A 12,746-nucleotide genomic window follows, 5' to 3' on the forward strand; every position below is an offset into this window, starting at 1 on the left:
TAGCCAGGATGGTCTCGATCTCCTGACCTCGTGATCCGCCCGTCTCGGCCTCCCAAAGTGCTGGGATTACAGGCTTGAGCCACCACGCCTGGCTTTTTTTTTTTTTTTTTTTTTTTTTAATAAGTATCTAACACTGGAACACTTTTCTACTTTGGAAGTAAAACCATCCTGGCTGTTAGACACAGACACCCCTCTCTTGGCTTCCTGCAAAATACTGAAAACAAGTCTTTCCACTCCCACACTCGACCAACCAACCAAAGACTGGCCAGCTCATGCTGTACTCCCAGAACTTTGGGAGGCCAAGGTGGGAGGATTGCTTGAGCCCAGGAGGTCTTGCTGCAGCAAGCTGTGATTGCACCACTGTGCTCCAGCCTGGGTTACAGAGTGAGAGCCTGTCCTCCCAAAAAATAAAAAGATGTTTTGAAAAAGTACTTGTCTGATGTACTCGTAAAAAACAAAAGAAGGTCCTTGGTTAATGGCCCTGCCCCTCACTCCAAGGCTGTATTTGCTGTGCTCACTGTCTGGGCTCTAGTCCTGCTGCCTCCAGCTAACTCCTCCTTTACCTGGCTAACTCCTTTGTCTCTTTATTAATGCCACAAACATTTATTGAGCACCTACTGCATGCCAGATCTTGTTCTGGGAGCTGGGAATACAGCAGTAAACAAGATGGACAAGGCCCCATCCTTGAGGAGCTCACAGCTTGACATTCCTTCTCAAAGTGGTTAAGCCCCAGGATGCTGGAGCCTGACAGGTTGAGTTTGAATCCCAGCTCTGCCACTTAACTAGCTGTGGGCGAATGTTTAGCGCCTAGCACTGTAATAAATGTGAACTCTCAGCCTGGTGCAGTGGTTCACCCATATAATCCCAGCAGTTTGGGAGGCTGAGGTGTGTGGGTCACTTGAGGCCAGTGGATCACTTGAGGCCAGGAGTTGGAGACCAGCCTGGCCAACATAGTGAAACCCCATCTCTACTGGAAATACAAACATTAGCTGGGTATGGTGGCGGGCAGGATGAGGCAGGAGAATCTCTTGAATCCAGAAGACTGAGGTTGCAGTGAGCTGAGGTCACGCCACTGCACTCCAGCCTGGGCCACAGAGTGAGACTGTCCCTCAGGTGCTCGCCATCATTCTCCAGATGTCACTTGTCCCCTTTTCTAGGAAGCTGTCTCTGATTGCCACAGGCTGACTGAACTTATTCCGGGAAGGGGGCAGCCCCTCCACACCTGTGGATATTTCTCATCAGGTGGGACGAGAGACTGAGAAAATAAGTAAGACACAAAGACAAAGTATAGAGAAAGAAAAGTGGGGCCGGGCGCAGTGGCTCAAGCCTGTAATCCCAGCACTTTGGGAGGCCGAGACGGGTGGATCACGAGGTCAGGAGATCGAGACCATCCTGGCTAACACGGTGAAACCCCGTCTCTACTAAAAAAAATACAAAAAACTAGCCGGGCCAGGTGGCGGGCGCCTGTGGTCCCAGCTACTCGGGAGGCTGAGGCAGGAGAATGGCGTGAACCCGGGAGGCGGAGCTTGCAGTGAGCTGAGATCCGGCCACTGCACTCCAGCCTGGGCGACAGAGCCAGACTCTGTCTCAAAAAAAAAAAAAAAAGTGGGCCCAGGGGATCGGTGCACTCAGCATACAAGGACCCGAGCTGGCACTGGTCTCTGAGTTCCCTCAGTACTTTTTTATCATTATCTCTGTCATCTTGGAGATGGGGATGTAGCAGGACAACAGGGTAATAGTGGGGAGAGGGTCAGCAGGAAAACATGTGAACAAAAGTCTCTGTGTCATAAATAAGTTTTTTTTTTTTTTTTTTTTTTTCTTTTTTGAGACGGAGTCTCACTCTGTGGCCCAGGCTGGAGTGCAGTGGCCGAATCTCAGCTCACTGCAAGTTCCGCCTCCCGGGTTTACTCCATCCTCCTGCCTCAGCCTCCTGAGTAGTTGGGACTACAGGCGCCCGCCACCACGCCCGGCTAGTTTTTTGTAATTTTTAGTAGAGACAGTTTCACTAGGTTATCCAGGATGGTCTCAATCTCCTGACCTCGTGATCTGCCCATCTTGGCCTCCCAAAGTGCTGGGATTACAGGCTTGAGCCACCGCGCCCGGCCAATCATAAATAAGTTTAAGGAAAGGAGCTGTGCTTTGATGTGCACTATACAAACATCTGGGTGCATTAAAGAACAGTTTTGCTGCTAGCATGTCTCACCTCCAGCCCTAAGGCGTTTTTCTACTATCTCACTAAATATAACATAGATTGGGTTTTACACCAAGACATTCTATTCCCAGGGACTAGCAGGAGACAGATGCCTTCCTCTTATCTCAACTGCAAAGAGGCCTTCCTCTTGTACTAATCCTCCTCAGCACAGACCCTTTAACAGTGGTGTCGGGCGGGCTGAGGCGACGGTCAGGTCTTTCCCTTCCCAGGAGGCCATATCTCAGGCTATCACTTGGGGAGAAACCTTGGACAATACCTGGCTTTCCTAGGCAGAGGTCTCTGAGATTAGAGATTAGAGAATGGTGATGACTTTTAACAAGCATACTGCCTTCAAGCACTTTTTTAACAAAGCACATCCAGCACAGCCCTAAATCCATTAAACCTTGAGTGAACACAGCACATGTCTGTGCAAGCACAGGGTTGGGGCGAGGGTTACAGATTAACAGCATCTCAAGGCAGAAGAATTTCTCTTAGTACAGAACAAAATGGAGTCTCTTAAGTCTACTTTTTTCTACATAGACACAGTAACAGTCTGATCTCTCTTTCTTTTCCCCACATTCTGCGATCTCACAGCTCCTGGGCTCACTCATCCCAGCCCTGAACACTGGGCTGTGGCTCTTTGGTAATGGGTATGTGTCCCCCACTGGACAGGGAGCCTGGTGAGGGCAGGGACCAGAGCTTTCCTGATCCCTGCTCTGTCCCCAAATTCACCCCACAGAGAAGTGTGCATGCAGCAGGCACTCAGTACACATATGCTGAACACCTGAGTGCCACCGACAGCTGCGGGGGCACTGGGGCAATCTGTGTTTCTCAGCCTCGCGTCGGGGGTTAAGGGGGCGGGAATTAGGCAGCGAGGTCCGGAGGTCGCACGCCCTTCGAAAGCGGTGGAACCCGGGGGCCAGGTGGAACTCGGTGTAACAGAGCCCCTGTGGTCGCGCCCCGTCTCAGAACCCGGTGTGGGAGACGCTCTCCCCGCCCGAAGAGGGAAGGCGGGCGGGACTCCCCCTGGGCTCCATGAATAACCAGGCGCGGACCCCAGCCCCCTCCTCGGCGCGGACCTCAACCTCAGTCCGGGCTTCTACCCCGACCCGGACACCGACTCCACTCCGGACCCCGACTCCAGTCCGGACTCGGACCCCCATCCGGACCCAGACTCCAGTCCTGACTCCGTCTCCGGCCCGGCTTCCCGCTCTGGTCCAGCCTCCCGCTCCAGCCCACATCCCCACTCAGGTCCCGACTCCCGCTCTGGCCCGGATACCCGGTCTGGTTCCGCCTCCTGCTCGGGCCTGGATCCCTACTCCGGTCCCGACTCCTGCTCGCGTCCGGAACCCAACTCCAGTCCCGACTCCGGCTCGGACCCTGACTCCTCCAGTCCGGGTCCCAGCCCCAGCCCCAGCCCCAGCCCCAGACCCCGCCCAGGTCCTGGCGGGGATTCGGACCGCGCTCCCCGCCTTGGACTCCTACCCGGCCCCGGCCCTATCTTTGGATTCGCCCCCGGAACCTGCTCCGGAGCCGCCTTTGTCGCCCGAGGAGGACCCTGAGCCGGCCCCGAGCCTGAAGTTCATCCCGTCGGTCTCCAGCGAGGCCGGGCCCGCCCTGGGGCCACTTCCCGCTCACACTCCTCTGGCCGCGAAATCATCCGGGCCCACCCTGGACTTCACCTTCAGGGCAGACCCGTCGGCCACTGGGCTGGCAGATCCCCACATTCCCAGCCCTGTCCCCGCGCCCATCCTGGGGACCATCCCGTCGGCCCTCTCCTTACAGAATTCTACGGAAACCTTGGTCTCCACCAGCGAGAACTTCGCGCTGGACAAGAGGGTCCTGATTCGAGTGACCTACTGGTGAGGACCTCACACACGCCTCTCCCAACTCCCGGGGACAGGGCCGGCGGTGGAGGCTGGGTCTCCGAGGACGTGGAGGTCAGGGTTGGGGTAGGGCGAGGGGAGGGATTCAGGTAGAGCCCCAGAGTCTCAGTTCCTAGATTGGAAACTCGCTCTTGTCTCTCATTCTCTTTGGGGCGGGAGAAATTCAGGTTCAAATCCCTGCTTTGGATATGAGCTTCATTCATTCATCCCCGCGGGCCAAGTGCCAGGCCTGTGCTGGGGATGAGGTGCTGAGCAGAGCGACCTGCTTTGCTCCCCAGCAAAACCGACACAAAGACACCGCACATGATGGGTGCTCTGGCTTCCCTTCCCAGCCTCTCTCCTGCCCTGGAAGCCTCTCTGGCGCCTTGTCTCTCTCTCTCTCACTTTCTCCTCTTCTGCCCAGGCAGTCTCTCCCACTCTCTGTCTCCCCACCTCACTCTCTCACTGTTTTGTTTTTGTTTTTGTTTCAGACAGGGTCTTCCTTTATTGCCCAGGCTGGAGTGCAATTTTGCACTCACAGCTCACTGCAGCCTCGACCTCTAGGGCTCAAGAGATCCTCCCACCTCAGCCTCCTGAGTAGCTGGGACTACAGGCGTGCACCACCATGCCTGCCTTTTTTTTTCTTTTTTTTTGAGCAGAGTTTCACTCTTGTTGCCCAGGCTGGAGTGCAATGCTGTGATCTCCGCTCACTGCAACCTCTGCCTCCCAGGTTCAAACAATTCTCCTGCCTCAGCCTCCGGAATAACTGGGACCACAGGCATGTGCCACCACGCCCGGCTAATTTTGTATTTTTTTTTTTAGTAGAGACTGGGTTTCACTGTGTTGGACAGGCTAGTCTCTATCTCCTGACCTTGTGATCTACCTGCCTTGGCCTCCCAAAGTGCTGGGTTTACAGGCATGAGCCACCGCGCCTGGCCCCTAATTTTTTAATTTTTTGTAGAGACAAGGCCGGGGATGGGATGCGGGGGCAGTATCACTATGTTACCCAGGCTGTTCTTGAACTCCTAGATTCAAGCAGTCCTCCTGCCTCAGCCTCCCAAAGAGCTGGGATTACAGGTGTGAGCCACCGTGCCTAGCCTGTGTCTTTCCTTTCCCAGAGTGTTGTGTGTTTCTCCTTCCCCCTATCTCGGTTCCCTCATCTCTGGCCTCTTTCTTTCTCTCCATCTTCTCTTTTCTGTCTCTTTCTCTGACTCAATGGATTCATGGATTCATTCATTCATTTGACAACTACTTCTTCAGCACCCACCATGTTCCAGGCCCTATTGGCATCAGGGACACAGCAGTGAACAAGACAGAGATCCCTGTCCTTGTGGCTCCCACGGGCTGGTGTGGAGGGGCAAGCAATAAACAATAATATGACCCCTGGAAAATGATCTCATATGTGAGGAGGTGATATGTACTGTGAACAAAAGGCATTTTGGGGGGTTGCAGTTTTAGCTGGGGTGGTCAGGAAGGCCTCACTGAGAAGGGGATATATGAAAGAAGCCCTGAAGGAAGGAGAGAAGGACTTGTGTGGATGCTGTGGGGAGAGCATTCGGCTGAGGGAACTGCCAGTGCAAAGGCCCTGAGGCAGGGCATACCTGGGGTGTTGAAAGATGAGCTAGGAGGCCGGGCGCGGTGGCTCAAGCCTGTAATCCCAGCACTTTGGGAGGCCGAGACGGGCGGATCACGAGGTCAGGAGATCGAGACCACCCTGGCTAACACGGTGAAACCCCGTCTCCACTAAAAAATACAAAAAACTAGCCGGGCGAGGTGGCGGGCGCCTGTAGTCCCAGCTACTGGGGAGGCTGAGGCAGGAGAATGGCGTGAACCCGGGAGGCGGAGCTTGCAGTGAGCTGAGATCCGGCCACTGCACTCCAGCCTGGGCGGCAGAGCGAGACTCCATCTCAAAAAAAAATAAATAAATAAGAAAGATGAGCTAGGGCCAGGCCTGTAATCCCAGCACTTTGGGAGGCCGAAGCTGGTGGATCACTTGAGGCCAGGAGTTCGAGACCAGCCTGGGCAACATGGTGAAACCCCATCTCTACAAAAAATTCAAAAATTAGCTGGGCGTGATGGTGCATGCCTATAATCCCAGCTACTTGGGAAGCTGAGGTGGGAGAATCGCTGGAACCCACGAGGTGGAAGGTTGCAGTGAGTCGAGATCACACCACTGCTCTCCAGCCTGGGCGGCAGCACAAGACTCTGTCTCAAAAAAAAAAATTGGGCACAGTGGCTCACGCCTGTAATCCGAGCACTTTGGGAGGCCAAGGCAGGTGGATCATGAGGTCAGGAGATCGAAACCATCCTGGCCAACATGGTGAAACCCTGTCTCTATTAAAATACAAAAAATTGGCCGGGCGCGGTGGCTCAAGCCTGTAATCCCAGCACTTTGGGAGGCCGAGACGGGCGGATCACGAGGTCAGGAGTTCGAGACCATCCTGGCTAACACGGTGAAACCCCGTCTCTACTAAAAAATACAAAAAACTAGCCGGGCGAGGTGGCGGGCGCCTGTAGTCCCGGCTACTCGGGAGGCTGAGGCAGGAGAATGGCGTAAAAACCCGGGAGGCGGAGCTTGCAGTGAGCTGAGATCCGGCCACTGCACTCCAGCCTGGGTGACACAGCGAGACTCCGTCTCAAAAAAAAAAAAAAAAAAAAAAAAAAAAAAAAAAAAAAAAACAAAAAATTAGCCAAAAAAAAAGGCAGGAGAATGGCGTGAAAAGAAGCCGAGATCACGCCACTGACTGAGCCTGACAACAGAGGGCGTCTCAAAAAAAAAAAAAAAAAAAAAAAAAAAAAAAAACAAAGAAAGAGATGAGCTAGGGCTGGCTGGCACAGGGTGAATGAGTTGGGGAGAAGTGGGAGAAGATGGGGACAGAGGGGTGAGAAGGCAGATCCTGTGGTGACTTGCAGGCCACGGGACGGACTGGTTTTTCCCCTGCGTGAGATGGTGCTACTTCAGGGTTCTGAACAGGGGAGGAAAATGATCTAACTCAGGTGTTCACAGGGTCCCCTGAGCTGGGGAAGATACTGATGCGGTGTCTTCCCTGGTCTCTCTCTAACTTTCTCCTCCTGCTCTTGGCCTCCAGTGGCCTCTGAAGCTATAGCCTTCGGGTGAGTAGTTTTGGCTTTGGAGGTAGGGGGAGCCTGAGGCAGGAAGACTGGGAGGAGTCCCTGTTTCCCCTCCCCTGCGACCGCATGACCCCATCTCCTGCCCTCAGTACATTCTACTGAAAAACAGCCTGGAGCAGCAATTTCCAAGTCACCTACTCTTTGTAAGTGTGTGGGGGTCCTGGGGGAGAGGGGAGTGGTCAGGGATCTGAGATCCCCAAAGGGCTTGGAGGGGAGATCTTAGCCTCCCCTACCCCTGCCATCTCCTCCCAGGAGGAAGACAGAGCTGCCCAGGCTACAGGGGAGTTTGAGGTGTTTGTGAACGGGAGACTGGTCCATTCCAAGAAGGTGATTCTGAGTAAGGGACCGGGACAGGGAGGCGGGGTGGTGCTGAGGTCCTGGGGTGGGAAACCTGTGTGCTTTCTCCCCTCTGTGCCCAGAGGGGTGATGGCTTTGTGAACGAGTCTGGGCTGCAGAAAATTGTGAGCGTCATCTATGAGGAGATCAAGAAAAGGTAGCCGGCAAGGGGTGGAGCTGGAGGTGAGCGGGGAGCTCCCAAGGCTGTGGTGGGAGGGGTGGGGGCCGGGTAGGAGGATGGGGCGGGGCTCTGTCTCAGTCCTCATCCTACCTCACTGTTAGAATCATGACAAGTCACCTACACCCTTTTCTGAGCCTCAGTTTCCTCATCTGTAAGACCCTGGGGTAGGACTGTGTTCAGTGAGTTTGAAAAATAGCAAGGAGGCAGGGCACAATCCTAGCACTTTGGGTGGCTGAGATGGCAGATCACTTGAGCCCAGGAGTTCGAGACCAGCCAGGGCAACGTAACGAGACTCTGTCTCTACAATAAATAAATAAATAAATAAATAAATTAGCCAGGCACAGTGGCTCACGCCTGTAATTCCAGCACGTTGAAAGCCTGAGGTGGGTGGATTGCTTGACCTCAGGAGTTAGAGGCTGCAATGAGCTCTGACTGGGCCACTGCACTCTAGCTTGGGTGACAGAGCAAGACCCTGTCTCTACAAGAAAAAAAAAGGGGGATGGGCGTGGTGGCTCACACCTGTAATCCCAGCACTTTGGGAGGCCGAGGTGGGCGGATCACAAGGTCAGGAGATCGAGACCATCCTGGCTAACACAGTGAAACCTTGTCTCTACTAAAAATACAAAAAATTAGCCAGGCGTGGTGGCGGGCGCCTGTAGTCCCAGCTACTTGGAGGCTGAGACCAGAGAATGGAGTGAACCTGGGAGGTGGAGCTTGCAGGGATCTGAGATTGCACCACTGCACTCCAACCTGGTGACAGAGCGAGACTCCGTCTCAAAAAAACAAAAAAATAAAAAGAAGGAAAAAAAAAATAGTGAGGAAACTAGAATGGGCATTGTAGTCCATGGAAAACAGTAGAACAGTGCCTGAGGCATGGTAAACCCTGTATAAACACTTATTTTTATGGAGCCGTTATTGTTATTGTTATTTTAATTTTTTTTCTCTCTTCTCTCCCATCTCAGGAGTCTCAGCGGGATGATGAGAAGGGCTGAAATGTTGTCAAGTCAGGTCCTTTTCTGATGGTGGTTGGGGCTGGGGTGAGCTCAGGGAGGGGGAAGAGGAGAATACATGCAGAGTCTGCCCCCCTGTGTCCGGTCTGACTGTGTCTGCTGTCGCCACACTCACCTCTGAGGTCTGTGGAAGTCACCTGCTGCACTACTCCCAGCATCTCCAATATTCTAGCCCCAGGGGTGGGAGGGAGGAGGAGCTTGGAAGGCTAGTCCTGTGGCTCCAGTCCTCTAGCCTCCACTCTTCTTGCTGCTGAGGCCAGTTTGTTTCTTTGGTGGCTTCGTCATTTCTCATGCCCTGGTTCCAGATACACTTTGAAACCTTCCATCTTATTGGCATTTACTAGGGTTGTGAAGGAAACAGGGATGGCAGTCAGTCTCAAACTCTTGACACTCCAACTCGATTATGCTCCACGGCTCACTTTCTAAACCTGTAAGATCTATGTTCCAGCCTGGGCAACATAGTGAGACCCCAACTGTATAAAAAATAAAAAATTAGCTAGGTGTGGTGGTGTGTGCCTGTGGTCCCAGCTATTTGGGAGGCTGAGGCAGGAGGATGGCTTGAGCCCAGAAGGCTGCAGTGAGCCATGATTATGCCACTGTATTGCAGCCTGGGAAACAGAACGAGACCCTGTTTCGGAAAAAACCCATAGGTTTTAGAATGACAGTGTTGTAGGGAGTGTCTCTGTGACCTGGGGCTGGGGGAGAGGTATTTTCACATTCATTGGACGTTAGGGGCTCTCTACTGTGCACCTGGCATGGTGGGGTCAGTGGTCACATGCCAGGAGGTCAAGGGCACAGACGGGGGGACTCAGACTTTACCACTTAGTTGCTGTGTGACTACCAATAAGGGATGCCACCCCTCTGAGCCTCAGTTTCCTCCTCCATAAAATGGATGTCATAGCACTATTTAACTCGTGGAATTTTTGTGATAGTTACATACTAAATTATGCTTGGGAAGGGATTAGCAGAAGGCTTATCACAGAATTAGTAGGTTTCAGTTAGTAGTAGATTTCGGTTAGGAGTGCTTTTGCCTGCAAGTAACAGCAGACTTGACTGCCAATGTCTCATACAGTAGAAAACACAAATTCTGTTTTGTTTGTTTTTTGAGATGGAGTCTGGCTCTGTCACCCAGGCTGGAGTGCAATGGCGCAATCTTGGCTTACTGCAACCTCTGCCTCCTGGGTTCAAGCGATTCTCCTGCCTCAGCTTCCCGAATAGCTGGGATTACAGGCATGAACCACCACACCCAGCTAATTTTTGTATTTTTAGTAGAGATGGGGTTTTGCCATGTTGGACAGGCTGGTCTCAAATGCCTGACCTCAAGTGATCCACCCACCTCAGCATCCTAAAGTGCTGGGATTACAGGCATGAGCCACCTCGTCCCGCCTGATCTTTTCAACACCTCACAGGATAATGTGCTGGCCCTGTACAACGATATGCTGGTGTGAGCAGGAAATAATTTATCTATCATGTCTGCTAAGACAGAGTGCTGGAGGGTAGGGGAAAGTCCCAGAACATATATGGGGTTTCTCAGTGAAATCTGTATGTGTCAAGTGGTATAAAACATGAGAGGATATTTCCTATGTGAAAGATACTTTCCACCCCCTACAGTTAGGGAATTGCTTTTTTGTTTTGTTTTGTTTTGAGACAGAGTCTCGCTCTGTCGCCCAGGCTGGATTGTAGTGGCACAATCTCGGTTCACTGCAGCCTTGAACTCCTGGGCTCAAGTGATGCTCCCACGTCAGCCTCCCAAGTAGCTGGGGTTACGGGCATGTGCAACCATGCCAGGCTAATGATTTTGTTTTTTGAGACAGAGTCTCACTCTGTCCCCCAGGCTGGAGTGCAGTGGTGTGATCTCAGATCACTGTAACCTCTGCCTCCCGAGTTCAAGCCATTCTCCTGCCTCAGCCTCCTCCTGAGTAGCTGGGATTATAGGCGCGCGCCACTATGCCCAGCTATTTTTGTATTCTTAATAGAGAAGGGGTTTCGCCATGTTGGTCAGGCTGGTCTCGAACTCCTGACCTCGGGATCTGCCTGCCTTGGCCTCCCAAAGTGCTGGGGTTTCAGGTGTGAGCCACTGCGCCCAGCAGGCTAATGATTTTTGTATTTTTAGTAGAGACGGGGGTCTCCTCATGCTGCCCAGGCTGGTCTTGAACTCCTGGGCTCAAGCAATTCACCTGCCTCGGCCTTCCGAAGTGCTGGGATTACAGACGTGAGCCACCACGCCCAGCCAGGGATTTGCTTTAATCACACTTTTATGAACTTGGTGACACCATCCTGGTTCAGAACGCCTAACATACCTGATAAAATATTTTTATTTTTTATTTTTTTGAGACAGAGTCTCGCCCTGTCGCCCAGGCTGGAGTGCAATGGCGTGATCTCGGCTCACTGCAACCTCCGCCTCCCAGGTTCAAGTGATTCTTCCTGCCTCAGCCTCCTGAGTAGCTGGGATTATAGGTGTGCGCCGCCACACCGGGCTAATTTTTTTTTTTTTTTTTTTTTTTTGAGACGGAGTCTCGCTCTGTCGCCCAGGCTGGAGTGCAGTGGCCGGATCTCAGCTCACTGCAAGCTCCACCTCCTGGGTTCATGCCATTCTCCTGCCTCAGCCTCCTGAGTAGCTGGGACTATAGGCGCCCGCCACCTCGCCCGGCTAATTTTTTGTATTTTTTAGTAGAGACGGGGTTTCACCGTGTTAGCCAGCATGGTCTCGATCTCCTGACCTCATGATCCGCCCATCTCGGCCTCCCAAAGTGCTGGGATTACAGGCTTGAGCCACCGCGCCCGGCCCGGGCTAATTTTTTGTATCTTTAGTAGAGACGGGGTTTCACCATGTTGGCCAGGCTGGTCTCCAACTCCTGACCTCGTGATCCGCCCACCTTGGCCTCCCAAAGTGCTGGGATTACAGGCGTGAGCCACCGCGCCCGGCCTAAAATATTTTAAAAGTATTTTTAATGCAAAATTGAGCTGGTGGGAAGGTAAGGGAACTCCTGGAGTCTAGAAATCTTACAGAAATACAAATCCAGAGGTGTTTGGTGTTGGAGTTGGTACTTGCTGTGAGGAAATCTGCTAATTTTGATGACGAGAACCTGCATGACTCAAAATGTGAAGGGAAAAAACAGAACCCAAGGCCCAAGCAGGATGAGATGCCAGAGTGGAGACCACGTGGATGCCGGGAACCCCAGGAGGCAGTATCCTCCAGTGGGTAGGTTGGGAAAAAATGCCCCTCACAGAGGTAGGAGGTTGGGGTGATTAGCTATCTTCACCTTGTTAGTGAGCAAATGATTGAAAGAAAGCCTTCTGGGCCGTGCGCGGTGGCTCAAGCCTGTAATCCCAGCACTTTGGGAGGCCGAGGTGGGTGGATCACGAGGTCAGGAGATCGAGACCATCCTGGCTAACACGGTGAAACCCCATCTCTACTAAAAATACAAAAAAATTAGCTGGGCGTGGTGGTGGGCGCCTGTAGTTCCAGCTACTCGGGAGGCTGAGGCAGGAGAATGGCGTGAACCCGGGAGGCGGAGCTTGCAGTGAGCCCAGATGGCCCCACTGCACTCCAGCCTGAGCGACAGAGGGAGACTCCGCCTTAAAAAAAAAAAAAAAAAAGAGAAAGGCTTCTGTTAATAAGCCTGCACTCACAAATTTGGGACTTAAATTCCCGCCATCTGACAAGTCCAAAATTTCATCTAAATTAATGTCTGGTTAGGAATGTTCCCAAGTACATGTTAACATTAAACAGAAGTCAACTAAGATGCTAAACCATTTCCCAAGTAGTTCCCAAAGATAACGTTTTGAGGAACATGAGTTAGCCATGAAAAGGAGCGGGACATTGTGGCTCACACCTGTAATCCCAGCACTTAGAGAGGCAGAGGCGGGAGGATGGCTTGAGGCCAGGAGTTCAAGACCCCGGCCTGGGCAACATAGGGAGACCGTCTCTACAAAAAATACAAAACAGCCCAGCATGGTGGCATGGGCCTGTAGTCCCAGCTACTCAGGAAACTGAGGCTGAAGGATTGCTTGAGCCCAGGAGGTCGAGG

The 12,746-nt window shown here is 52.7% G+C and overlaps 3 protein-coding genes across 3 annotated transcripts in view; 1 reads left to right on the plus strand and 2 right to left on the minus strand.

Moving 5' to 3' along the window:
• Positions 1 to 12,746, minus strand: part of GMFG (glia maturation factor gamma) — a 257,896-nt gene that overhangs the window by 193,331 nt on the left and 51,819 nt on the right. The window lies entirely within an intron of this gene.
• Positions 1 to 12,746, minus strand: part of PAF1 (PAF1 homolog, Paf1/RNA polymerase II complex component) — a 231,254-nt gene that overhangs the window by 135,086 nt on the left and 83,422 nt on the right. The gene's annotated exons all lie outside the window — the stretch shown is intronic.
• On the plus strand, positions 3,160 to 9,230 carry SELENOV (selenoprotein V). The gene is made up of 6 exons (XM_050769244.1): positions 3,160 to 4,053; positions 7,146 to 7,170; positions 7,278 to 7,331; positions 7,441 to 7,515; positions 7,608 to 7,707; positions 8,668 to 9,230. The coding sequence occupies exons 1-5, from the start codon at positions 3,227 to 3,229 to the stop codon at positions 7,683 to 7,685; spliced, it is 1,059 nt and encodes a 352-aa protein (XP_050625201.1). The 5' UTR covers positions 3,160 to 3,226; the 3' UTR covers positions 7,686 to 7,707; positions 8,668 to 9,230.

This window comes from Macaca thibetana, chromosome 19 (genome assembly GCF_024542745.1).
Source record: "Macaca thibetana thibetana isolate TM-01 chromosome 19, ASM2454274v1, whole genome shotgun sequence".
NCBI lineage: Eukaryota > Metazoa > Chordata > Mammalia > Primates > Cercopithecidae > Macaca > Macaca thibetana.